This window comes from Colletotrichum lupini, chromosome 4 (genome assembly GCF_023278565.1).
Source record: "Colletotrichum lupini chromosome 4, complete sequence".
Classification (NCBI taxonomy): Eukaryota; Fungi; Ascomycota; class Sordariomycetes; order Glomerellales; family Glomerellaceae; genus Colletotrichum; species Colletotrichum lupini.
In genome coordinates this window covers 5,114,816-5,139,893 of record NC_064677.1, presented here as the reverse complement: position 1 = coordinate 5,139,893, position 25,078 = coordinate 5,114,816, and the positions used below count along the sequence as shown (strand labels likewise).

At 53.6% G+C, this 25,078-nt stretch overlaps 11 protein-coding genes across 11 annotated transcripts; 5 read left to right on the top strand and 6 right to left on the bottom strand.

The window, feature by feature from the left end:
• Window positions 1-657: 657 nt before the first annotated feature.
• Window positions 658-2,301, bottom strand: CLUP02_08642 (uncharacterized protein; the record flags this gene model as incomplete). Its single annotated transcript, XM_049287628.1, has 2 exons — window positions 658-1,487; window positions 1,542-2,301. The coding sequence occupies 2 exons, from the start codon at window positions 2,299-2,301 to the stop codon at window positions 658-660; spliced, it is 1,590 nt and encodes a 529-aa protein (XP_049144771.1).
• Window positions 2,302-3,936: 1,635 nt separating this feature from the next.
• CLUP02_08641 (uncharacterized protein) lies at window positions 3,937-4,773 on the top strand (the record flags this gene model as incomplete). The annotated part of the gene is made up of 1 exon (XM_049287627.1): window positions 3,937-4,773. One exon carries the CDS (start codon window positions 3,937-3,939, stop codon window positions 4,771-4,773), a length of 837 nt encoding a protein of 278 aa, XP_049144770.1.
• Window positions 4,774-5,456: 683 nt separating this feature from the next.
• On the bottom strand, window positions 5,457-10,235 carry CLUP02_08640 (uncharacterized protein; the record flags this gene model as incomplete). The annotated part of the gene is made up of 5 exons (XM_049287626.1): window positions 5,457-5,896; window positions 5,950-6,447; window positions 6,502-8,377; window positions 9,388-9,447; window positions 9,912-10,235. The coding sequence occupies 5 exons, from the start codon at window positions 10,233-10,235 to the stop codon at window positions 5,457-5,459; spliced, it is 3,198 nt and encodes a 1,065-aa protein (XP_049144769.1).
• Window positions 10,236-10,882: 647 nt separating this feature from the next.
• CLUP02_08639 (uncharacterized protein) lies at window positions 10,883-11,176 on the top strand (the record flags this gene model as incomplete). The annotated part of the gene is made up of 1 exon (XM_049287625.1): window positions 10,883-11,176. One exon carries the CDS (start codon window positions 10,883-10,885, stop codon window positions 11,174-11,176), a length of 294 nt encoding a protein of 97 aa, XP_049144768.1.
• A 989-nt stretch (window positions 11,177-12,165) lies between these two features.
• Window positions 12,166-12,776, top strand: CLUP02_08638 (uncharacterized protein; the record flags this gene model as incomplete). Its single annotated transcript, XM_049287624.1, has 5 exons — window positions 12,166-12,191; window positions 12,267-12,387; window positions 12,451-12,463; window positions 12,515-12,568; window positions 12,679-12,776. The coding sequence occupies 5 exons, from the start codon at window positions 12,166-12,168 to the stop codon at window positions 12,774-12,776; spliced, it is 312 nt and encodes a 103-aa protein (XP_049144767.1).
• Window positions 12,777-12,870: 94 nt separating this feature from the next.
• On the bottom strand, window positions 12,871-14,475 carry CLUP02_08637 (uncharacterized protein; the record flags this gene model as incomplete). Its single annotated transcript, XM_049287623.1, has 5 exons — window positions 12,871-13,027; window positions 13,313-13,422; window positions 13,613-13,869; window positions 13,938-14,148; window positions 14,425-14,475. 5 exons carry the CDS (start codon window positions 14,473-14,475, stop codon window positions 12,871-12,873), a joined length of 786 nt encoding a protein of 261 aa, XP_049144766.1.
• Window positions 14,476-14,568: 93 nt separating this feature from the next.
• Window positions 14,569-15,459, bottom strand: CLUP02_08636 (uncharacterized protein; the record flags this gene model as incomplete). Its single annotated transcript, XM_049287622.1, has 5 exons — window positions 14,569-14,674; window positions 14,799-14,896; window positions 15,133-15,229; window positions 15,289-15,384; window positions 15,413-15,459. 5 exons carry the CDS (start codon window positions 15,457-15,459, stop codon window positions 14,569-14,571), a joined length of 444 nt encoding a protein of 147 aa, XP_049144765.1.
• A 179-nt stretch (window positions 15,460-15,638) lies between these two features.
• CLUP02_08635 (uncharacterized protein) lies at window positions 15,639-16,848 on the bottom strand (the record flags this gene model as incomplete). The annotated part of the gene is made up of 5 exons (XM_049287621.1): window positions 15,639-15,941; window positions 15,973-16,023; window positions 16,113-16,399; window positions 16,485-16,640; window positions 16,710-16,848. 5 exons carry the CDS (start codon window positions 16,846-16,848, stop codon window positions 15,639-15,641), a joined length of 936 nt encoding a protein of 311 aa, XP_049144764.1.
• Window positions 16,849-16,980: 132 nt separating this feature from the next.
• CLUP02_08634 (pre-rRNA-processing protein IPI1) lies at window positions 16,981-18,065 on the top strand (the record flags this gene model as incomplete). The annotated part of the gene is made up of 2 exons (XM_049287620.1): window positions 16,981-17,028; window positions 17,094-18,065. 2 exons carry the CDS (start codon window positions 16,981-16,983, stop codon window positions 18,063-18,065), a joined length of 1,020 nt encoding a protein of 339 aa, XP_049144763.1.
• Window positions 18,066-19,867: 1,802 nt separating this feature from the next.
• Window positions 19,868-21,981, top strand: CLUP02_08633 (DEAD/DEAH box helicase; the record flags this gene model as incomplete). The annotated part of the gene is made up of 5 exons (XM_049287619.1): window positions 19,868-20,187; window positions 20,235-20,398; window positions 20,482-20,919; window positions 20,977-21,468; window positions 21,572-21,981. The coding sequence occupies 5 exons, from the start codon at window positions 19,868-19,870 to the stop codon at window positions 21,979-21,981; spliced, it is 1,824 nt and encodes a 607-aa protein (XP_049144762.1).
• Window positions 21,982-22,527: 546 nt separating this feature from the next.
• On the bottom strand, window positions 22,528-24,493 carry CLUP02_08632 (aldehyde dehydrogenase; the record flags this gene model as incomplete). The annotated part of the gene is made up of 3 exons (XM_049287618.1): window positions 22,528-24,114; window positions 24,193-24,355; window positions 24,432-24,493. 3 exons carry the CDS (start codon window positions 24,491-24,493, stop codon window positions 22,528-22,530), a joined length of 1,812 nt encoding a protein of 603 aa, XP_049144761.1.
• Window positions 24,494-25,078: the final 585 nt, after the last annotated feature.

Below are 25,078 nucleotides of genomic sequence, written 5' to 3'. Positions count from 1 at the left end.
GCGGTTTGAGTTGCTGCTGTGGTGTTTCGGTGAGTTGGTTGTCGATGCAATCGAGAAGCGGGCTTGTCGTCTTCTGCGCGGGCAATGGGCGTCGGATTGCGTGGGAGGGTTGCGGGCCTGGACAATTTTGGGGGTTCGGTTCGTAATTCTGTGCGTCACGTGTAGTGAGTGGAGAAGGAACAGGGCGGGCGAGGGGGCTTGCCTTCTTTTTTGTACTCAGCCAGTCACCTTCCTTCATTTGCCTCCGCCCCAATCCGGAAGAGGTGGTCCGGGCGGAAAATTCGGCCTTAGGGGTTGTCAACACAACAACATGAGCCACGCTCAGCACTCGGTGGTCTGAGCTCTTGCAGTGGCGCTGGCGAGATGAATCATCGGCGAGCAACGCCAGCTGAACAACGTTCGTCGTAGCCTGTAGGTAACACTGGTGGACACGAGTAGCTAGGAGACATGACTGACCACGGTGACTCAGGATGCCAGTTGTGTTTCCGCTATGACTGATAGAAGGATCTATTGTGCTAATCAACCAATGTTTGATGATGTTCGCTTTCCCCTTACGCCAACTTTTCCGTTATCCATCTTCGCAGCCGTCCAACATTCGTACTCTACAGGGTATCTAGACATGTTCTCGTGTGTATACATCGGATCTTTCTCAATTGCTCAAGCATTGTTGAGTCCCGAAGAACCCCACATCTGTTCTTCGCTCTTGGGGTCGGCGCAGTATCCATTGCAGGCCAAGCACTTATCCAACTTCTTGGACAGCATATCTTCCAACGATGCCGGGTGGATGATCAGATCCTTCGTCTTCAGGTTCTCGTCCAAGAATACGTAGGGGCCTCGGTAGTCGCTCTGGCGAATCTCGGGAAGGAAGGTAATATTGTGAGGAGTGTTCTTCTTAGCGACCTCAGCCCACGCAGCCTTCACGTCGGCTCCAATGTGAAAGTCCCAGGTGCTCTCCCACGATGCCGTTGTCGACAATATCTCGACGGAGTAGCGGAAGACGGCACCTCCAAATTGGTCGGTCTTGTAAATTTCCAGCACCTGCAATGCCGGCATGTGCTTCGCGGCACTGGCGATCGAACGCAGAATGCCATTAACGGTTTCGTGGTCGATACCGTCAATCATCGTGTGGGAGGTAAGCGCAAGTCGGCGGAGGTTGTTCCAGACGGGCTTGCGTGCGAGGAGGCCTTGAAAGAAGGCGGTCGCGTCAGAGACATTCGAGACGGCCATCTCCTCGGCCTGCAAGCTGAGGAAGCCCAAATTGTGACCAAGGCTGGGGCATGAGGTTCGGGCAACGTCGCCTCCTTCTTCCGCACCGTCGGGGGGTATGGGGAGAGCGATGTCTCCACCGGTTGGGTCGGCGTCATTGTCGTCGACAGACTCAGCATCCTCCCATTCGGCTTCCGGGCCATCGTTGAAAGCATCGAAATGCTCAAAAATGCTAATTCGCTTAATGTGGGAAGGCCAGAAAGGGAAAGTACGGGCATAATCTAAGAATGTCAGTCAGTATTAGGTCTGTGGGTGGTGAGACAAAAGGGGCATACCAGAGTCGACTTCGAGCTGTGCTTCCAAGTCAACTTGATGCCAAGGCTCGAATCGGACTTCCTCGAGCTTAGGCAGACTCGAGATGATGCTGAGCAATGCTCGAGATGAGATGTTGCGATGGTTGCGTCGAAGAATCTGGCAGCTGTTGATGATTGAGACCTCAGGGAGACCATGTCGTCCGACCTGCTCGCAGCCGGCGGTGATGAAGCAGAAGTCTAGGTCGTGGTCGAAGAAGCGTGAGTTGCCGTCCTGATCCAAGCCCAGCTCACCAAACAGCTTGTTTTTATCACTGGGCGAAGCGGCGCTGAGCTCCAACTCGACACTCTGGCCCGAAGGGGTCCATTTACTGAGGATGTCGAAAAGATTCCAGATTCCCTGAGTGAATTTGATCTCATTTTCATTCTGCTCAGTGTCTGTCTCAGGAACCTTGGCCAGCTTGCTGTTATAGCGAGGCAGCTCAATGCGAAGTGAGATACGGCGCAGATAAGAGCGACGGATGGGGTCCTGGAGAATCTCGTCGAAGCGGGAGAGATCCTTGGCGGAGTTGATCTCGAGATTGTTGAAGTTGATCTTTTCTATGAATCTCTGCCATTGTTGACAGACGACTGCATAGCTGCCCATGTCATGACGCTTGCTCTTTGACTTTGATGTTTTTGAGCGTCTCTCGGCGACGGCTCCGTAGGCGAGGTGCTCGAGAATGAGGCCCTTGAGCTCGACAGGCAAACCATTCCAAGTTGCCATGTTGGTCTCCTCTTCCATGGCAATCAGCTGTGAGGCCTAGTGTGAAGTCGGCGTTAGACAGGTACTGTAAGCACGTTGGTGTTGAAGGACCCTAGCTGATCAGTCTCACCTGTGGACGCCCAAGTCCCTCAATGCTAAGGAAGTTGAGAGTGAATTTTCAGCGGGGCAAGAATGGAGACTGGGCTCACCATATACCCTTGTTCAAGTCGACACTGGATAATCGAGTGACTGAGGGGCAAATGAAATGCCTCGTCTTGGGTGAAGGGCCCTGAGTATGTGCTGAATTTGTGTGCAAAAAGGCGCGCCTTCTTTTTTTTTTTTTCTGCTGCTACCTGTCAGTCGAAGGGCTTGAGTCTTTCTTGACTGGTGTTGTAGGTCAGGTACCTCAGTTGTTGTCTTTGGTGGTCTTTGTGAGGTGACCTACGCCTTTCCCTGAAAAGACTTGACTTGAGGTGCGAACGGACAAGTTGCGCGCACCAATCAGCACATGGCAATGAGAAGACCCTTTTGGAGTGACCAGTACTTCCTTCCTGGAAAATTCCTGGCATAAGTGGGCGCCTTCTGCCATCTAATCGTGTACCGTCAGTGCCTTCCTCACCCAAAACCCCTCTGGCTCTCCGCTCCTTCCCCCCACCTCAGAAAAGCTAGTACAGTGTGTATTTGGAGGCTTAAATCATTCAAAAACTGATTTATGCACTGTTTCCCCCTCCTCCTGATAAGCTGATAGCCATGGAACACTGGACCGAATGGAACCGACGACACTGGCGGCTGTTCATCCCGTGCCTTCACCTTCTGCCTGGTCTTGGGATTGCAGATACATAAGGTACACCAACAGCATTTGCTCATCTAGACGCCGGAGATGATCATGCAACCCAGATACCTGCAGGCAGACGGACAAGACAGCTTTTCGCCAGCCCACAATTTCGGGAAAAAGACCTAGAAATTTCACCTTGCGTATCCGTACTGCGTACAGCCGCCAGCAGCCCTGCCCCATGCTCGCATGGCTCGGAGTGGATAGAGTCAGGCTTGGGTCGTTGTCGCGCTAAACGCCGTTTGGCTTATCAGATCTAACCCCGGGCCACTTTCCAAGCGTCTCATCCCAGACATCACATGCGCCCATCTCCTCTCTTGCGGAGTTGCCCAGCTAAACCCAACTTGAGGTAACCTAACCTTCTGACTGACCCCAGCCCACCACCGTTGCAGACCGACCTCCCCGTCCTCGCCCGTTACGAAACCCGACTCGTTCTTCTGACTGTTACCAACGTTGTTGGTACTCGTGTTTGCCCAGGCGGATCCATTCCATCCTCTTTGTTCTTCAATCCATCCCCCAACGCCGAAGAATCCTCCCCAAAGAAGACATCGTCCCCGCCGTACTCGCGCTCAATAGTTCCCTCCCAAATATCTTGGCCCTACGTCCTAACCCTTCCGAGACCGCCTCACACCACGAGCAGCTCGTACGATCCGATCCATCCCACCCTTTCCGACCGACCGACCGACCGATCACACACACACGCACCTCAAGTGAGGACTTTGCTACAAAACCTCGCACACGCCCGTTTCCCGACAGATCCTCCTCCTACTACACCCTCTCCCGCCTACCGTTAAACCAGTCCCAGATCTCCTCTTCTCGGCCTTGTCCAACTTGAGAACAAGATGAAGACATCCGCCATCCTCGCCGGCCTAGCTGCCTCCGCTGCCACCGCTGTCCTCGAGCCAGGCATGCCGCAGCACCTCCTCTCCAACCCCGAGGGCGGTGCCGACGCAAACCGCATTCCGACCTCATATGAGTCCGCAGTCATGGGCCGCCGCATTCTCGCCGTGACCAAGCTGGCCGAGCTCGCGACCGTCTTCCCAGCAGGCGCCCACTCCGCCTCGGGCGGCGACCTCTCCGGCATGCCCATCGGTCTCATGGACTACGTCGCCGACTGCGAGGGCGAGGGCAACCCCACCATCCTGGCCATCACCATCGCCACGTCCTTCAAGAACGTCCGCGCCGGCTCCAACATCTCCCTCTCCATGCACTGGGTCCCGCCCTTCCCGCCCGCGAAGCGCATCTCCCTCTTCTCCTCGCTCAAGAACAGAATCTTTGGCTCCTCCTCCGACGCCGACGCCGCGGCCACCGCCCTCCCCGACACGGTCCCCTACTCCGCCGCCAACCTCCCCCGCTTCTCTCTCCTCGGCTACCTCGAGAAGATCCCCGCCGACCCCGTCTCGTCCCTCAAGCTCGCCCACTGCTTCGTCAACAAGCACCCGGACTCCAAGTACTGGCTTCCCGGCAGCCCCGTCCACGAGTCAGAGTGGGTTCGCTTCGTCGTCACGTCCGTCTACTGGATCGGCGGCTTCGGTGACCGCGCCTACATTGGCTGGATCCCCCTCGAGGAGTGGCAAAAGGTCACTAAGGAGGAGTACGAGTCCATCGAGCTCCCTGGTGAGAAGCGCGGCTGGAAGGAGTGGAGCGTCAACAGCTGGTTTGATGGCAAGGACCTTTGAATGTGTGTTGAGTAGGATGACGCCTGCAGTCATCAGGTAGTTGATGTTTTGCGTACGGGAGGGATCCAATCCTTTTTCTTTTGGTATGATACCATTTACAAGGCCAGACCCCAAAGGCCTCAAAGGGGCTTGCTAGTTTGTCGTGCATTTTCGGGTCGGTCACTTGATGACTAGTTACATGCCAGTTTTGCCCAAATCGGCAATGTCATTTAGACGAGAATTTGGTTCTTTGAAGTACTTACGGTAGCTACGCGAGATACGCAGACTGCTGAAGCTAAATCATCACGCATGCACACTATATGTGCGCACTTAAAGACTGCGAACCTTGAGAACCAAGTCACATAATAGCAAACGGGCTGTGGAGGGGCGGATGCATCATTACAGCGTATTATATCAGGGCTTGGGGGTATCCAGCACTACAGCTCGCAGACGTAATAATGCAGGCACCCTAGGTAGTCCATCTCCTTCTCCTTTCCCCCTTTTCAGTCGTTCCCGCGAACAAAATCAAACGCTATGCATGCCTCTCGTGTGTGCACGTGTGCGTGTGTACCCCTGGTATCCCTTATCGAAAAATAACCCCGACGCCAGAAATGATGACTTGATCTCCGTCGATCGTCCACAACTATGTACACACAAGAAAGGGTTAAACGGTCTCAAGACAAAGTAGAAAGAAAGAAAAGCGACTAGTCAACGCGGATGATGACCTTCCAAGCCAGAGCGCCGGCCTCTCTGATGGCGCATGCAAGGCAACCCCGCCGGCGTCTCGAGATGATGGCATTCCAGCCCTTCTCTGCGCAGAAGGCTCTCACCAGGACCTCCATGTCACTTCCAAACTGGCGGCGCCGGGACTCAAGGTGCATATTGGTCGTCGCAAGGCTGGCACCGTTGGCGGTACGTTCGAGAATGGGAGACGTGGGAGTCTCTTGCGTCGGGGCCTGACGCTTGAAGCCGGTGATACAGTCAATGACCAGAACACGAGGTGTGGTGTTCATGGTGGGAGTGAGAGATGGACGCCGGACGGATGACGTGTTGAGGAGTAAAGTATCCAGCGAGGCGTCTGGCTTCTCAAGAAGCTCTGAAAGGTGGATAACGGTATATGTGAAGAATTTGTGCAGGGGATGTCCTAGATGATGGTCAGTTTGTGTGGCTATCTCAAGAGGAGTTGCTTCTTCTTACCCGTGATGGTGGCCGGCTTTGAGCTCACACCGCCGATGCCGCTGCCGTCCACGTCGATCTGCTGGATAGTGGGGCTTGAAGGGGACCTTAAGACCCTGACGTGGGAGGACGGGTGGCAAGGATGAGCCGTAACAAAATGGATGTCCTTCATCAGTGAAAATTGGTGCTCCTTTGCTTCGCCGCCATTGGGACCGACAGAAAAGGAGATGGAGGCCGGATATGTGTAGAGTTCGTGAGCTCGGGTCACGTCCGAGAATGGGGTCATCACCGTCTCCTCAGTCGGAGTGGTGCGGGTTGAGTCCACGGGCGCAGATAAATTGAGCGACGTCAAGGAAATGCTCAGGCTCGGAGGCGGCTCCGAATAGTTATTCTCATAAGGGATGATGAAATCCGCGGGGAGTACCGAGCTGGGATCCGCATCACCCAGAACACAAGACTCGCGCTCGACGTGAGTCTTACCCCACAACCGGGCTTGCTTGCCTGTCTTTTTCATGTCATCTGCCAACGATGTTTAGTCTACGTCAATGGAGAGCTGATTAGAGAGTCACTTACCACAGACTTCGGCAACATCAATATTGACCCAGCCGTCACCATGTCCTTGGGGAGTGATATCGCTCGAGATCCATCCCATACATTGAGCAGAGCCAGCGCCAGCAGCAAGAACGCGGCCAATGATGCAAGCCGTGCTCCAGAAACTCTTTCCGCGATACACGAAACCACCGCATAAGTTTGCCATCGGGCCCAATTTGGACATTGCCTCCTTGTCGTTCTCCAAGAGAGTGGTCATGATCAAGTGGTACAGTCCTTCGCCTGGAAGCATGAGGCCGGACACGTAAGACTTGGATAACCATCCCGACGGGTGTAAAGCTGCCGAGATCTTGTGCTTCCCGGACGGGTGTCGAGTAACGCTCGCTTCTGTCCGACCGCCACCGAAATAAGATGATCTCTTTGTGTCGATGCTCATTGGTGTCTCCGCAGGCGTGTGAATCGGCGTTGCTTCTGATACCTTGTTGACTGTCTCGGAAATCTGCTCGGCGTATGTGTCTGATTCGATATCGGGCCAGCGAAGCTTTCTTGCAAAATTCGTCAAGCCATTGACTTGTCTCTCGCTGTACCGTCCCTGAATGGTGTACACGGAGACGTCGCCGTGAGAATGAGCATGGCTATTTGGGTGAAGGCTCATCTTCCCAGTCAAAGATGCCAGCCATCCGCCAGAGTTGCGCTTTTGAGTATTCGCTGGATCGACCTTTCGCTCAATGATTTCAATGTTCTCCAGCCAGGCGCGTGCCAAGTGCAATGACCACTTGACTGTTGAGTTTGCATCCTTTTCGAAGCGCTTAATCTCGGTGGGTCTAATGCTCTCGATACCGAGCTCTTCGCCTTCTGTAATGGCATCTAGCCTAATGAGCAGCTCGCACGCCAGGAGAATCTGAAGCAACAACCAGTATCTCTCCTCTTTGCGCTCCTCGTTGCTGTCAGCGTCGTCGATCTCGACGTCCGTTTCGAGCTCGTCGCCTTCGAAGGAACCCCAGAGGATCTGACCCAGTCTGATTCTCCATTCCACGTGGGAGAAGTCGATCCAAACATTGGGTGCAGCAAGGACTTTGACAAGCGCCGAGATCTGTACAGACAGGCTGTAGGGGTCATGGTGGTCGATGACACGGGTCGGCGGATGCAGGATGCCCAGGAATAGCTCGTTGTACAGGGTGTTGTGGATCTTTCTGTGGACCTTGTTCTCCTTGTACCTGGCGCCATTCTTAATGAGCTGATCCAAAATGGACGATTCCTCCAAACGGCGAAGTCCGTCTTTGGAAGCCAACATTCTCTGGCGCTGTTCGACGATAGCTTTGGCCTTGGACCCAATGCTGTCGAAGCCGAACTGCTCTTCCTGAAGCGCATCACCAACAGGCATCTCCAGAGCCGCCTGGTACCCCATTGTGCCCTTCTCCAAGCCTTGCATACTCAGCATATTAGGCCGTTCTCGGCATCGGGGGTAGAAATGGGCTCGCTTCCTTTCCTTGGCGCACCGTATAGCAGCAGGATTGGAGTTCATGTCCCTCGTGATATGAGGCCAGGCTGTGATGCAGCTCCAGGCGGCGTCCTCGATCTGGACATGGTCGGTCAGGTCGCGGATCTCAAGCGACTCGTCCCAGGGAAAGGCGACAGATGGGTGGGGAGCGCCGGTGTAATGGCCCTCGGAGCGAGCAAAGTACTGAGGAGCTCCAGAGAAGAGCTTCTCAACGTCGTCGTCGCTGAGAGTTGCCATGATTTTCGTCAGTTTCAGAACTGGTTTGGCGGAAGGGCCATTGGCTTTCTGGTCGGCGCTGTCGAAGACGAAGGGAGGCGGGGAAGGCAGTGGCTTATTGGGGTTGAGAGGGGGCGGCGATCGAGAGGAACGGGACTCGGCACTGCTTTGCGGAGGGGAAACCTGGGGTTTGCTGGTGAGACACAACGGCTTTTACAACGGTTGAACAAAGAGACGCGGCCCAATTGGGGTAATTAGAAGAGCTGGTGTTAAGTTTTGACACTGGAAAGGACAAGATGGTTGGTTGGGTTGGTATGATGGTCTGCTTTCTCTGCGGGTAAACGGGAGACGACGTCTTTGTCTTCAACCGTTGGAAAGACGTGGCTGATGATGGCAGCAATGGACTGCAAAAGAAACTGTAGACTTGGAGAAAGAAAGACTGTCGACGAAGAGAAAGACAGAAAGGGGTGTGTTATACAAGTAACATTGACTAAAGTAAAGAGGGGACAGGAATTGGAGTCTCGGAAGCTGATCACGCGGCAGAGAAGGGACGGGTTATGCAAGGGAGCAACGGAGGTATAGATCGTCAGAGTCTGAGAAACGGGGTAGGTAGGTACGGAGGCTTGGAAACTCGGGAAGAAGGTATTAAGTAAGAATTAAAGGAACACTGGAACAGCGGATGAACATCTCGAAGGACGTCACTGCAAGCAACCTAAGCTGATGGCCAAGCAAGCAGACTGATGAGCAATGAGATGATGGATGGGTAAAGCAGAGATTGCAAGACAGGGCAGACCAGAAGTGGCCTGATGCAGCTCCCATTTGATGGATTGCATAGGATGATGGCGGGGGAGTGACACGGTGGAGAGGGGAATGAGGTCGTGGTGCAGTTGTGGTGCGTCGTGCTGCAGACTGTGGCGCCGTCTACCTCACCTTACGCAGTACCGTCACTGCCACCGTTTCCGAGCCTTACGTAAGGTACCTAGAGCGAGGTATCCTCACCTAAGAACTCAAGATGCAGCCGCAGCCCGGTGAGGTGGGGACAGAGAGGGAGCTTGGAACTACCTTAGGAAGCTACCGAGTATACACAGTAGAGTACCCGAGAAGCACAGGCAGGGACCTGCCACTGCCACTTTCACTTTTGTGCAGATGCTCCTCTTCCACTGTCTGTGTTTTCATCTCCGTCTACGGCGCACGGAATGTCCAGCCTTGGCCAAGACAAACCCACCGACACCGACGCGGGAACCGGACCTGGTCTGAGAGTGCGGGGGAGACAGCACGGAGGGAAAAGGGGGGGGGGGGGTTATGGTGGGTGGTAGTGAGGGAAAGGTGCGTGTGATTTGGGTAAAGCATGTAAGCTATGCGCAAGCAAGTTTGTGTCCAAGCAGCATTGCTGCGTTGCGTGCATCTTCCCGGTATGGCCGCTGCTATTCTGAGGAACTTCCTCATCTTCCAGTTTTCCGGCACCGGGGACATCGGGGATGTCGGACTAGGTGGACTCGAAGCACCTCATCTCAGGGACCATGCCTGAGAAGACAGACTGGGGTACAGGACCATTAAAAAGGTGGAAAATAGAACGAGGAAGACGCTGGCGATCTGACGAGATCGAAGTATCGATCGAAATGTGGGAAGCTAAGACCTTCCGAAGGGAGCCGACTGTTTGGTGTAGAAAGGAATTACAGACAACAACGCATATAGATACGAAGAAAGGCAAACTTACGGGCAACTTCGTCGGTGACTCGGCACCGGGACCCCGTCCAGACTTTGTTGACGAAGCCGGCGTCGATGCGCTGCTGCTGACACTCCGGCCTTTGCTGCGACTCAACAGCCCTCCAAAAAGATCCCGTTTGGAGAACTTGCGCTCCCGCTCCGCCTCGCCCGTTCCGATCCCCAAGCCGCCCGCCGGCGCCTCCCTTCCATTCTCCTGTGGCGGCGAAAGCGGTGGTCGGGCTTCTTGTTGTTGTCGTGGCTGGCGCTTCGAAGGGGATAACGGCCGCTGGTCGTGTGCCTTGGATCCTCGTCTGAGGAGTGATAACGACGGCATATTTGCTGCTGCTGCTTCTGCTACAGATACCAGTCGCGGATTGTGTTAGTCGTGGGTTGGGACGAAGTTTGCCGTCGTGTTCGTCTCATTCGTCTCGATTTCGTCCCTGTTCTTCCCCTAAGGTAAAGTAAAGTTTCCAGTCTCTTTTTCGTCTTTGTTTTCTCAGAATCTTTCCCACTCTCTTGCAACTTGTAGTTCTTCTGCTCTTTCGACAACCTTTCAACCGCGTAATCCTGATCCTCCAAGGTGGCTGATCCAAAGTGGCGTCGTGTGAGGAGCTGGTGGTGATGGCGATGGTGGTGGAGGGAAAGCCCCGACGTCTTATCGCCGACGGGAATGATGCAAGTTCAGGTTTCTGCAAGGTAACCTTTCAAATGTCGCAGTGAAACCCCGAGTTGCGGTGTTGAGTCCGAGTCTTGTTGCAAGCAATGTAAGTGGACGCAGGCCCGAGTAAACGATAGGCAGGCAAGCGTCGAAAGGCCGTAGACAGGTGAAATAATAAACAGGGGGAAAAAATCGAGACGAAGTAGAGGAGGAGGGGGATGGGGGGCAAGTCTTGTAAGATGAGAATCAGAAGTAAAGAAGTGGGAGATGCAGTCTTACAGCAAATGAGAGGCAAGGCGGCAGGATGTTAAAACAAGAAATGAATGCGAATCAATAACAGAGACAGACAGACACACACGGCCGATGGTCTGCCAAGGCAGGGGTGGACTTGGACTTGGAGGGGAGTGACAACAAGAACAACACTTTCTGTATCCGTATCTCTCTCTATCTGTTATCATCCACTATTTCTCTCTCTCTCTCTCTTTCTTTTGCTTTCCTCACTCCCCTCTTTGCGCTGCTGGACACGCTCTCTGCCTCCCACTCACTCAGTCCATTTGTTGGGCTGGGCCTGGGGCCCTTTGGGCTCGACTCTTTCGACGAAGGGGGTCCCCTTCTGACTGGACCAGTGGACAGTAACGGGATAAGACATCCACGGGATAGGACACGACGAGGGGGGCCGCAGAAGAAGCCATATCCACTTTGTTGGTGTACCCCTCGTCCTAGCCGCAGGCGACATGCAACAAGGCACCGGGGGGAGGGGATCTGGCTGTCTAGTCCGCTACGGCAAAGAGAGCGAGAAAAACAGAGAGAGGGAAAAGCGTCCTCGTGCCTATTACTTTTCACGTATCTGAATATAGCTGCATACCCTGGGATAGAGAGCTCTGGGGGTGGAGGGAAGCGAGGAAGATGAGCCCCCCTCCCCCTCCCACCCCGGGCTAAGAGAAGAAAAGGGTGGGCAGAACGAACGGCAGTCTCAGATCTTCAATGCTCCCATGTCGAGTGAGAAAAAAAAGGTAGAGAGACAGGGACGAGCAGAGAGGAAAAAGCACCGAAAGGGAGATCAGCAAGATTACAAGATTAGGGAAGAGACGAAAAAAGAACGCCCTATGGAAGCAGAGCGAGCTTCAGCTTCCCGTTCGTTCGTCATTCTACCACCCCATAATCCAGATGGACCAGGGGGGAGGGGTGTGAGTGCCAGAGTGGGCGTTCCGCGTCTTGCAGGCATGGCATGGACTTTATGTGTGTGTGTGTGTGTGTGTGTGTGTGTGTGTGTGTGTGTGTGTGTGTGTGTGTGTGTTTTTGCACTCTTTCAGTCTCCCATCCCTCGTTGTGTAACTTGCTGCGTTGTGACTTCATCGGGGAGTGCTCAGCCCAGCAAGAAAACCAGGAGCCCAGTTCCATGTAAACCTCTAGGATATCTTAGGGGCTCCACCCGGACTCCCGCGTGGCGGCCGGCTTCGCCATTCTCGCGTTGCCGTGGCCTTGGAATTGCCATGGTGTAATGATGATAAAGCAGCGAGGCAGAAAAAAAATAAGAGATCAACAAGATGACGACCAGCTCGAATGGCAATTCTAAAATGTCGCACGGCGCGGGCTGAGGAGAGGAATGTCAGATTTTGAAATTGGCGGCTTGTGCTTTTTTTTTCTCTTCATCTTATCCCGTATAACGCAAACCGAATTATACCCTCCCTCACCTCGTCATTGCAGTGGTGCTAATGTCAGATTGCATGATAGCGTGCGTTCTGCCCGCCGCTCATCTTTTTCGGTCTTGCATTGTCTCCGGCAGGTCCATCACCAACGAGAGATGTCCACTGAGGACTCGACAGGGGTACATGAGGCAAGAGAAAAAGATTCGCAGACACACACACACACTCTCTCTCTCACACATCAGACAGCCGCAGCGGGTAAAGGGAAAGGAGATCCATGATCACGGCCGCAACAAAACACCATTTTAGGGGGCCCCTCTCTCGTCATCGACAAACAGGTGGAGTTTCTTCTAGATGGGCTTGGTGATGAAGAAAGAATAAGAAATCATGAAGAAAAGCCATTTCGTGGGAAGTAATGGGGTCGAGGAAAAAGAGACGAAGGAAGTTACGAAACGCAAAAACATCTGCAACAGGCCAGATTCAGGAAGCTGAAAATCACACTACACTGCAGGTATCCGTAAAACCAGCTGGCCTAGGTCTAGCCTTCTCGCTCATCGAAAAGTGCATGTGAAATCCACCCAACTTGCCTTGAGCCGCTACGATGCTCGCCAGCTCGCGGCCCTCCGAGACAGGGTCTCGTTCGTCTTTTTGGGGAAGATCTCTGATTAGGTAGTTTCGGGGATCCGCAAGCCCACACAGCATCGCTCCTCTCCACCTCCTTTGGGCAGTGGGAAACCAGAGAGGGGAGGAGGGGAGGATTGACGATGGATCACGGTGTCTGTCTCATTGGATATCATGTTGCAGCTGCGGTGGGCTTCTTCTCTGGTTGATGTTGCGTTGTCTGCTCTTCTCGGAAAGCCTTGATTTCAATACTCACCGGAATCGTGGGATTCTGACCCCGAAAGACCCTCACTCATGCCGGATACGGTTGGGCAATACCGGAAGAAAAGAAAAAGAATGCACATACCGCATCATTAAAGAGAAGGGCCAAAAAGCAAGAATACCACGAGATTCGTATATGCCGCTAAAAGGTCAAAAATCGAGTACTCCGTACAGCCAGTGCAAAAGAATTCTGGGCAGGGCCAGGTTCGAATTAGCAAGGACCACGCTTGTGCGGCAAAGATGGTGTAATTTGACATTTCTTGCAGAACTTGAACGCCACCATCGTCAGTAAACCAAAACCCATTTGCCGGGCCCAGTCGTCGCACATCACTTTCCTTTGCAAGCCGAAGCACGCATTTTGCCACCAATGGGTTTTAGGGCCGGACGGCAGAGAAATAGCGTATTACGGAGGTACCATGTCGCGTCTTATTTGCGTGTGGCTCGGAGACCTTGAAGACCTTGAACTTCTTCCCGCCCGCCTCCCCTTGGCATTAAAGATCTTCCCTTCGGCTGTTCTTCTCGAACGTCTAGCAAAGGAACCAGCATTTCGAACGCCGCCGAGCCGACCATGAAATGGCGGGATTTAATTGGAACCGAGTCCCTGAACACAAGGATGACCTTGAACTTCTGGCTGTGAAGCTCTAGCTTGAACTTTACAGCCCAATTTGCCTCCCCCTCGTGACCATTCTGAAATCTACATAGATAGAGAGGGTCTAGTATTGAGAACATCCATGGAACTATTTCAAGCACGATTTCCGAAACGAAGACAACGGGAAGCTTGCCTCACGCGGCAAAACGACAAGCTCTGCTCTACCCTTCCCGCCAGGACCGAACGGAACATGGGACATACTTTCTTTGACAAGGGGGGCCTCCGTCGTCGTGGCTTGGGAGAAGGTCTCCGCCGGAGAGCATGAGCACTGGGCAGCTGGTGGGCCTGGATCTACCTGGACTGTGGACATGAGACGACATGTCACGGGGGTGAGTGTGGGCGCGACGTGAACAACGAAGGGAGCAGTGCTGGGCTTCTCTCCATTGTTCTCGAACATCTTCGTCTCATACCACTGGAGCAAGGGGGACAGGAGGCAGGAGGAAGAGAACGAATAAGAAAGAAGGTTGTATTATTCTCAGCCGAAGGTCCGGTTCCTCCAGCAAGCCGGAAAGGGGAAGGAAGGCATATCATCAGAAAGGTCTCTTGACAAAGTTGACAAGTTCGGGAAGCAGAGAGCTGCGTCCCGCGGACTAATTCTGAACCCTGACTATAACACCAGTTCGCATCCCTAACAGAGTTCAAATAAAAGCCCACCGCCGAGGTGACTTCCAAACGGAACGGGTTACACCAACGAGTTGCAACAGAGCTGGCCCTGGTGCGTTGCGTACGCCGTAGACATATTGACATTGACATGCTACTATAGAAGCGAGAACGTCCAGAAGGACGCAAGAAAAAGGTTAAAGGAAACTCTAAAGGAGCCCCAATCTCCCCTTTATGACAAGTTTACACGAGAAGGGCCAGAACGGAAGAGGACGAGGGCGTGAGCAAGCGAGCCTAGTAAGCCCCCCGGAGTCTCGGCAGGACCTCGCCACAAGTTACTGAAACGAGAGGAGGAAAGATTTCCAAAACAACAGGCAAGGCTCATACATAAAAGTGCGCTAGCAAAGAGAGAGAGAAAAAAGTTCGGAGTATGGCCGGGCCAAATTCCTCGCCGGCATCCACTGGGATTGTCGCCAACGTAGCAAATCCTCGACCGCCGACTGGTCGACAAGCCCGAAGCGACACTGAAGCGAGAAAGCGACGTGGGTGGTGGTGGTAAACTGGTGGTTTCCTCAAGGGGAAGGGCCTTTAATTTAATTCCCAGGTGTTTGGGGGGGGCAAGGGGTGTGTGGTTGCAACCTCTGCCCGTCAACGTTTTGAACTTCGACTTTCCCAAATCCGAACCGGCGCCTCATCCCGGCCTAGTTCTAGCCCACTTCCCGTTCACTCGGTGTCGCGCCACGTTTCTAGGCGCACCCAAAGCCCCAACCAAGCTCGGGGGGGGGTGGGGGCTTACCAATATGTTTGCGAGCCACTGAGCTTCCCGGATGACATAGAGCTCATGTCCGTGGTGCCACACCTGGTTTGCGAGGCTAGCTATTTTAGCTTCAGAGCTGGAAGTGTCAGAATGCTAATGTTAATTTTTTTTAAACCAGGCAGGGGAGAAGCGGACGTCTCGGCTCGGACGGTTTGTCGCGGAAGGCAGGGAAATGCCCAGCTTCCGGAGCTGACGGGTATGGCTTCCGCGGGGGGCCTGGGCTGGGCTGGGCTAGGCTGTCCGCCTTGTCCTATATCACGAAACGATGATGGCTTCGAACATCATTTTGAGTTTGCACTTGTCCATCATTTCTTGCATTCATCTCGAGCTATCCGGCAGGGCCGCGGCCCTGGCCGCGATCGCCCGCGTAACACCCGCCCCGGCTTCATTCCGGACGTATATGCTGGAGGGTCGTGGCGGATGGTAATATCAGGGTATCATTCGTAATCGCGCCCGCCTCGACCGTCCATGCCGAGAGCAGCTATCTATCTCTCTTTCCCCCCTTGTTTGTTCTCCATGTATGTGTATGTGCGTAGAGCTTGCAGCTTGGCAGCTTGAAGGAGGGTTTTCCAGTTTCCCTTTCCTGCGTATTTGTAAATACGATGGTCTTGGAGTCGACCAATGAGCATGTCAATCCTGACCCTTTGCCCTTCCAGCTTGGCGAACGCAAATCCTCCTAAAGGATGTCCGCTCGGTGAAGCCAATAGCGATAAGTCCGTGAAACGCCGATCGATGCCAACATCGTGAGTCAGACCTCTAGATTCTTCAAGCCGGCGGTGTGTCATGTACTACGATGAGAAGGTACTTCGGATCTGGTACAATAACCAGCTCCTGTTTTTTCGTTCGTAGCCTCAGTAGCTTCAGCTCATCCTGTTCCAAATGATTAGCCTCGGCCCTCCCTCCAGGGGTGAAGATTCGTTCCGCAGTCGCTCTAGGGACAGACGTGTCACTCCTCTTACCTCGGTGTCCAGGTCCAACACCAGGGTGCCCGACGCATTCACCCAGTTCCAAACCTTTGCGGCAAAGTCCTCCAAGCCTTGCGGTTGCTCCTCGCCGTTCTGCTGCTGCTGCGCCGCGGCGCCCTCGCCCGAGAAGGAGCCTCCTCCGGATGTCTGTAGCGTTGCTGCGTTGAAGGACGACAGCTGACCGCTCGTTCGTAGTATCGCGCCGGTGACTCGGTCGAGGATGACGGTGGCTTTGACGCCGGGTTTATTCGAGAGGCGCTTGAGGGTCTCGTCCAGCGCGTCTGGTCCGTTGGTCTGCGAGGGGACACATTCTTTGTTTAGCTATGACGCCATTGCTGAAGAGCAGGAGGGGTCGAGGTCGCTCACGGGTGTTGCGTCGGCCATATTTGATAGACTGAGAGTTGAACAAACGAGAGACAGGTACGGGCGACGCTGCTTCTGAGAGCGTCTCAAATTGTACCGAAACTTCGCAAAAGAATCGAGTGTCGTTGAATCGTGGAAACAAATGAATGCCCCCGAAAGCTGGGTTGGGTCTCGTCTGTAAGGCTGGGTTGGAAGCTAAAGTGCCCAATAATGGGAGCTAGGATTCACCGGGTAACAGCGTCTCAACGTTGTGGTGGGTCTGAGTTGCGAGGGGACCAGGAGCTTGACCGAATTCTGCCGCACCTGACCGCCGAAAAGTTCTGGCTCCAGACTTTGCAGGGGTCCTAACCTTCAATGAGCCAGCCATCTCATGTGAAAAGTGACCAAGACTTCATTGCTCAACACTCGGAAAATTCTACAAAAATTCAGTCTCACAGCCATAAGATTCACAAATAAACCAAGTCAACTCTAAGAGAGAATATCCGATAAATAAGACATCATGGGTTCTAGCACGAGAAAGAAGAAGGAAAAGGCCAAGGACTTTGCGGTATGAACATCTCAGTGACGCTGCCTCTCATGAGACCTCGCATCAATACTGACATGCTCCTACAGAAACCAAAGTTCAAGGTCGGAAAGGCCAAGGCCAAGCCTACCAACTTCACAGACACAAGTTTCAAGGCGAAGTCCATTGCTATGGGCCACCAGAAGCTCTCAACTGAAGCCCCCGATAACGCTACTCAATTCAAGCACAACCTCTCATTAGCCTCTACATCAAGAGCAGATAAGCAGCGCAAAGAATCTCTGGCCCATCTGACAAGCCAGGTGCTGGCAGACAACAACCCTGTCGGAACCGCAACAGTGCTAAGCAAACTCCTGCCCCTGATCTCAGACGCCTCAGGTCCTGTTCGCAGCCAGCTGCTGAAGCTGTTCCGGGCCCTGCCCGAGGCAGAGGTCAAGCATCACGCCGAAAAGTGCATCATGTACACCCGCGCAGGAATGACTCACCTCTCTGCCGACATCAGCAACGACTCGCTATCCGTTCTCGAGTGGCTTCTGGATGTCGCGGAAGACGAGACCGTCAGCTGCCCCGGCGGTTGGGTCAAGACTCTCAACAGCTTCTGCGCGCTGATGGGCTGGACCGTGAAGACGAGCTCGGGGTGGTCGACCGCCCCCAAGACGGGCCTCCGCACAAAGGACGCACAGTCGCACGCGAGGCAGGTCGCCGTGCTGGCTAGGTTTCTGCAGGCCGGACTCAAGCCCGAGGTTGCGGGGCCGAGTAACCCCAACGCCTATGCGGACAATATGTACCGGGTGCCCCGGACGCCAAATCCTTTTGCGTACCTCAACCTTTTTGGGACCCGCCGGGACGAGGAAGCGGAGATGTATAATGACCGCGAGTCACGGCAACGGGTTTTCCACAGGAGGTTCATGGATTCGTTCCAGCGAGGCGTGGAGCAGTCTAAGAAAGAGGGCGGTACCATCGGTCGTTCGGCCGTTGCATTGGATCAGGCCTTGACCGAAGGTATGAGCGGGTACGAGGCGACGTCTGCCGTTGAGCCTCAAGATCTCCTTGATCTGTGGTGAAGTATATGGCCCCGCAAATCTACAATCATCTACAATCTTTGGCGGTCTCAGGAACCTGCCCGACAAGATTTCCTGCTCGTATCAACCTCTCCCCCGCAGTATTGGAGGTTCCAGTCACTGCCGCTGAAGGTCAGTGCCCGAGCAGCTACGTCCTGCCTGTTGGGGCAAAGTAAAGCGCCGGAGGGTTTTTTGCGAGACAGAATGACTCTAGGCTTTATCGCGATAGACGTTTGGTTTATTGGAATTGGCGGACGGGGCGAAGTGCTGTTCAAGCCGCTCAATAAGTCCCAAGAGCGTCGCCATCCGCTACCTCATCATGTAGCATTCATAGATGGATATATTAATGATACCCATCTCACCTCGGTGAGATTCCTGTTGTCTAAAAAATGTAGTTACTCCGAAATCAGAGACGAAGAGACATCTCTCAGGTGAATGACTGTCCTTTGGTGTCATGTGGTGAGCCGATTAGATTGGAAGCTCCTCAATTGTCTTCTTTTAGCTTTACTCTTGACACGAAGCTGCCATCAGGCAGCATCTTACATACCTGGTTTGTTTGTTAGATGCTCCATAGGGAACTATTCAAGTTGACTCAACTTCAGACACAAAGGTAAGATACGCAGAATACTTTACATCTTCAAGGCCTTTCAGCTGCCTTTGTCTTTACGGGATCACTCGTATATTATTGAACCTCTACCCGGGTTACTTCTCTCTCTTTTCATGTTCTGCCTTGCTGTAGGCAGCTAACTCGAAGGACCTCGTCGAGACAAGAAGTCAGTGTCATGTCAAATGAGCGCTGTCAAAGGAGAGGTCTTCTCTTCGTCTGACCTTTCCTCTCGTCCGAGGCTTCGATGAGATTTCGTCCAGTGTTTTCAAGTTCCGATGGAGCCTTCAGAAATGAGGCAGAAGATCAAGTCCTGGATGGTGCTCTCCCGCCCGATTGTAATGCCTCACGAGGCAGTCACACTTCAACACTCATGCCCGCTTAGTCGTCCTACCCACCTACTTCGTTCATTGTGTCTTCCTTCCTCTAAGGGCGGTGCCTGCCCTCGGCCTCCAGCCCTTTTGCCCTCTACAGACCGACCTACCGCCTTCCAGCCTTCCGAAGTCCTCTCATCACGGAGGATTATATCTCATCTGCTGCTGCCCAACTTCTTCCTCTTCCCTCTTTTCCTCCGCACCCATCACAGATCGTTGAGAAAGGATCACCAGCAGGAGATCAGTTTCTGACTTCATTCTTCGTCTGAGAGGTCAGTACTTTCCACATTGTTTGATCAGCGAATTCATCATTCCCATTTATTTTTCCATCAATCCCCGTCATCATTCATCGACGGATTCTGCCGTCTTCAACTTCGATCGTGGAACGTGTTGACGAGCGCCAGATTCTTGGCTTCAATCCCCCAAATTGTTTTCACTTTGCAATCAACTTCACATTGATATTCCCAGCCCTTGATCCCGACCTGCTTGCTCCATCGGAGACTGCAGTTTCTCGAGAACATCCCTTCTTCAAGGCTCCTGCCAGTTTTCACCTCGGAAATTGACAGTCTTCCGGTCTTTCCTTCCTCGTTGTAACCACACCAACCGTTTTCGGGTTTCAGTGGCTTCATTGTTTTCTCTCACACAAATCTGGCTTCCTTCTTCTTTCTTTGCGCTGTACTAACTCATCGACAAACTATCCAGCACCAAGGCTCTCGCCCCGTGTAGTCTTCCTTGCAATTTTCGCAGCATCCTTCGATCAAGCAAACCAAGGTAAGTACCACGAGCCGCATTACCCCGACTAACCAAAAAACCAAAACCTAATCAACATGAGCAGACTTCCTCCCGCCGAGATGTCTGCCTTCGACACTGCCGATATGCAGTCGGCTCTTTCTGCCGATGGCAAGAAGGCTCCTGCCGCTGCTGTCAACAGCGATGGTACAAAATGGGCTGAGCCTCTGCCCTACAACTACGACGAGCTTGCCCAGCAGGGTCCCGAGGTTGCGACTGAGTGGGCTGGCAACGGTGCCGTTTACGAGTGGGATGAGGAGTTTGGCGACGTCGGCCCGAAGTTCCCCGACCTCGAGCTCGCTCTCTTCGGTGATTCCAACTCCCGCATTGCCTCTAACTCTGGCCTCGACTTCTCTGTGTAGGTTCCCTTTTGGCAATGAATTGAATAAGACTGATGGCTTGTAGCATCTCTTCTGTCGAGGTTACCCAGGAGGGTGAGATCCGTGTTGAGCCTGTCCACTCCTACAAGGACGCCGGCTTGCACCCTGTCATGCTGGAGAACATCGATCTTTGCGGCTATGAGGCCCCGACACCCATCCAGAAGTACACCCTTCCCGCCATTCACAAGGGTCTCGATGTTGTGGCTATTGCTCAGACCGGCAAGTTTCCCTCTGTTTGCATCTTGTTTACTATTTCTAATGTATTCAAAAAGGTTCCGGCAAGACCGCGGCTTACCTTATTCCCATCTTGAACAAGCTCATGGGCAAGGCCAAGAAGCTCGCTGCACCTCGCCCCAACCCTGCCGAGATTGCTCTTGGACAGCAGTGGGTTCGTGCAGAGCCTCTGGTGGTCATCGTTTGTCCAACTCGCGAGCTGGCTATTCAAATCTTCAATGAGGCCCGCAAGTTCTGTTACAGAACTATGCTTCGCCCGTGTGTCGCCTATGGCGGTGGTCCCTTGAGGGACCAGATTCAGCAGCTTGGAAAGGGCTGTGATGTTCTCATCGCTTCCCCTGGTCGTCTTGTCGACTTCATCCAGCGGCCAGACACTCTCTCGCTCAAGCGCTTGAGATACATGGTCTTCGACGAGGCCGATGAGATGCTGCATGATGACTGGCGCGAGGAGATGGATGTCATCATGACTGGCGGTGGTAAGCTCTATCCGTTCACTGTTCTTGTCTCGAACCTCCACTAAATCTTTTTTCAAGAACAGCAGGAGGGAAATATCAAGTACATGCTGTTCTCGGCTACCTTTCCCAAGCCGCTCCGCGATCTCGCGAAGGAGAACCTGTCTTCCTCCAGCGTCCGCATCAATATCGGTCGCATTGGAAGCACCCACACCAACATTCTCCAGCGCGTCTTCAAGTTCGACGCCTTCGAGAAGAAGGAGGCTCTCAAGGATCAGATCAACTCTCTTCCTGCCTGCCGCACCATCATCTTCGTCAACCACAAGCGTACTTGCGATGACTTGGACGACTTCTTATTCAACCTTGGCTTCCCTTGCACCTCGATGCATGCTGATCGCACTCAGCTTGAGCGTGAGGCTTCTATGCGCGCTTTCCGTGCTGGAAAGTCTCCCATCCTTATTGCCACTGGCATCAGCGCTCGCGGCATTGACGTGAAGAATGTCAACCACGTCATCAACTTCGACCTGCCTAGCTTGGATCATGGTGGCATTGAGGAGTACACCCATAGAATCGGTAAGCAGAGCTCTTTCTTGCATGTTTTCATCTGCGCATCAAAAATGGCATTGCGCCTTTTCTCTCGCGATTTTGAACCGTTATTAACGTAACCAATTATCAGGCCGCACCGGTCGTATGGGTCAGCGTGGCATTGCGACTTCTTTCTACACTGACCGCGATGAGCCCATGGCTAGCGTTCTCGTTCGCACCCTCTTGGAGACTAAGCAGGAGATTCCTGACTTCCTCGAGGCTTTCAAGCCCACTGGCAAGGGCCTTGAGAACCTCAAGTTCGAGACTGAGAGCGACTTCGACCCCGAGGAGGCCGGCATTGCTCACCTTGGCGGCGAGGGCGGCGGCTGGTCCAACGAAGGCGGCGGTGGCGATGCTGGAGGCGATGGCTCCTGGGGCGCTACTGGAGGCGATTCTGGCTGGGGTGGTGGCGGCGATTCTGCTGATAACGATACCAAGCAGGAGGAGCCCGAGGCCGCTCCCGCTTGGGGCGCTTCTTCTGGCGGTGGTGGTTCTTGGTAATTAGATAGTACCTTCTGCATTTCCAGAGGCAAAGTTTGGGTTCTTTGCGGGGTATGTCGACCATAAGATGGGATAGATGAGAGAAGTTGGGGCGGTCTATTCGGAATGCTTTGATGGAGTTTGCCAGAATGGAATAGGATCGCAGCTAATGAATCATTTTATCTCTTGATACCAAATCTCGCGCCTCCAGACTGTTAATGCGCTTGGGAGTCCAACTTTGAAGTGTCCGATGCTCCAGAATCAAGTCCTTGGCCGACAACATCCATCAGGAGAAAGAAAGCAAGACAGCCGGCCTTGTTTATATGGTTCCCTGATTCTGTGACACATGTATAGCATATATTTAGGCTTACGGAGTGATAAAAATAGATAGGAATGAAGCTGGGCATGAATGAAAACTTCATGATACTTTTGATTAAGTTGATATATGTGCCTCTAACCTCTCACTTTTCCCTCTCCCATTATTACTATGATGCAAGATCTAGCAAGCCAGAGCAGTCAAGCTCCTCCATTTTCATTTCTATATTCGTAAGGGCTATTAAAGGTGAACTAGGCATTCTTCATTATGTCGAGAATGCCCCTGAATTTGCCTGCCAGACTCTGCGCATACCCCACGCCAACAACACCTCTAGTAAACCGCCAGCTCCGCTCCTGATCCGGAACGGGATATTTTACGGGCGGGGGGATGGCGGTGCGAACGCCCAACCAGCCAAAGCGGTCGACGCAGATGCTCTTGATATTACAGAGACCCCTGAGTCCTTCCTCGCCGGCGAACCGGCCGTAGCCTGAGCCGCCGACGCCACCAAAGGGGAGCTGGACGGCGTAGGTTGCGCCAAAGTCATTGACGGCTACCATGCCGGTGTTGAGGCCATCGACGACGGCGCGGAGAACGGGGTCGTTGTCGCCGCCGAAGATGGAAGCGCCGAGTCCGAATTCTGGCGCGTTGGCTACTGACAGAACTGAGTCTGCGTCGGGGCCAGGAGCGCGCATGATGGTCATGACGGGGCCGAAGCACTCTTCGTTAGCGATTTCCATTTCAGGGGTAACATCGACAAGGAGAGTCGGGACGAAGTAGTGGCCCTTGGGGTGCTCTGGGTGGATGTATCGTTTGCCACCTGCCAACAAGCGGGCTCCTTGCTTGACTGCCTTCTCAACGAGGGATTCGAGGCGGTCAAACGCGGCATCTGAGATCATGGCGCCCACGTCTGCAGTCGGTCCCAGGCGAAGACCTTGGACCTTTGGCGCTAGAGTTACCACGAGCTGGTCGTAAAGCTTCGGCGTAACAATGATGCGCTCAATTCCAATGCAATTTTGTCCAGAAGCTTGGAACGTACCTCGCATGAGGATTTCAACGATGCGCTTCAAATCCCTGGCGGCGGAGTCGAGGACGATGGAGGGATCCTTGCCACCCAATTCCGCGATCAGAGGTGTGAGAGACTTGGCAGCTGAGGCAGCGACCTTCAGGCACACAGGGCGCGAGCCAATGAAAGTCAAGTGGGAGATCTTGGGGTGAGAGGTGATGTGGTTCGCCGTCTGCGGCCAACACACAACCGTCTGAATTAGGGCGGGATCGTAGCCGTGGGCGATGAGAGCCCCTCTCGCGATACTCGTAAAGTATTGGGAACTCCAGGCCGTCTGTTCAGAGACCTTGACTAGCACACCATTACCGGCGAAGATACTCGAAATGATGGGTCCGATAAGGTTGTGGAACGGGTAATTCCAACTGACCAGGGCACCGACAACACCGAGTGGTTCGTACCGCACTTCGTTTCGTTTGTATGCCATGAGGAGATTCGTAGGTCGCGGGCTGGGGCGGAGGGCCTTCTCGCCATGGTTCAGTGTCCATGTGAGCTTTTCGACGGTCACGAGAATCTCGCCAAGCTGTGCGTCTACCATCGTCTTGCCCGAGTCGAGACAGGCGGCGCGGCAGATGGCTTCCTGGTTATCGAGGACGTGTTGTAGCATCGTTCGAAGCACTTGACGGCGCTCGCGAAAGCTAGTATTCTTCCATTTCGCCTGCGCCGCATGGGCAGCGTCGACGGCGCGGTCAATGGAGGCCGGGGTGGAGGGGTTGATGAAGCCGAGAAACTGCCCCGTGGCCGGGGCGTAGCATTGGACTGCGGTTGTGCCGGAGATCTGAATTGTACAGCCCAGTCAGCCATTGATTCAAGCTTGAGAAAGGGGTGGAGATCTAGCCAACGTAGTATGCCATACCTTCACACTCGTCTCTTCGACAATGGAGTGCTCGTCGGGAATCTTCGGCGGCGGGACGGTGTATGGGACGGCCTTGTCCTCGTTACAGCTCTGTGCCAGCCGCAAGATAAAAATACTGATCACAATAGCAGCCGCAGCCAGAACATACTGAGGAATTCCGGCCCTATTGCGAGCATGTCGAGTTAGTCTTTAGGTCTTGAGCACAACTGTGATGCCACTTTCGGGTGGCAGTAGCTTACGGAACGGCGTCGAGATACGCGTTGAACTTGTCGGCGACCTCATCCAAGAGCTGTGCGTCCATGATGAATTTTACCCGGGTCAAATTGCGTATCTCCAGAGTGCTTGTTATGGAGAGATTCTGCAATTGCCGTCGTGGGCACTGAGACCATGAAGATGCTATGTTCAAACACCGAGCCCCCTCCAAGCGGATCCATCTATGAGGTCGCGGCGCATCGGATGTTCTTGGTCAAAAATCAGCAGAGCTCGGGGGAGCTTGCCCCGGTCTGGTTCCTTGCCAGAGCCCTCGCTGTGGTGGGACTTGCATCTGGCATTGGGCAGGGGCTAGCTGCAGGGGTGACAGGCACAGCAGGTACTCCGTAGGGCGCAACACATTCGGTACCTGAACTTTCCCAGTGTCCCAGTCAAGTTCCTACTGGACTCATGGAGAACAGTGTTAGGCCCCGAGCAAGGCGTGTTGCCTGAGAACTTTACTGTCTAAAAAATATTATCACCGCAATCTTCTCGTCTTCATCCTGTCAATTGATTAAGGGGAATCACAAGTTTAACACCCAAGGAACTCAAAGTTGAAATGGGTCTTGTTAACAATTCAAATACCACTTGGCTTCTGTCTCTGTGGCTCATCTTCAAGCTTTCCCCCTATTATGTT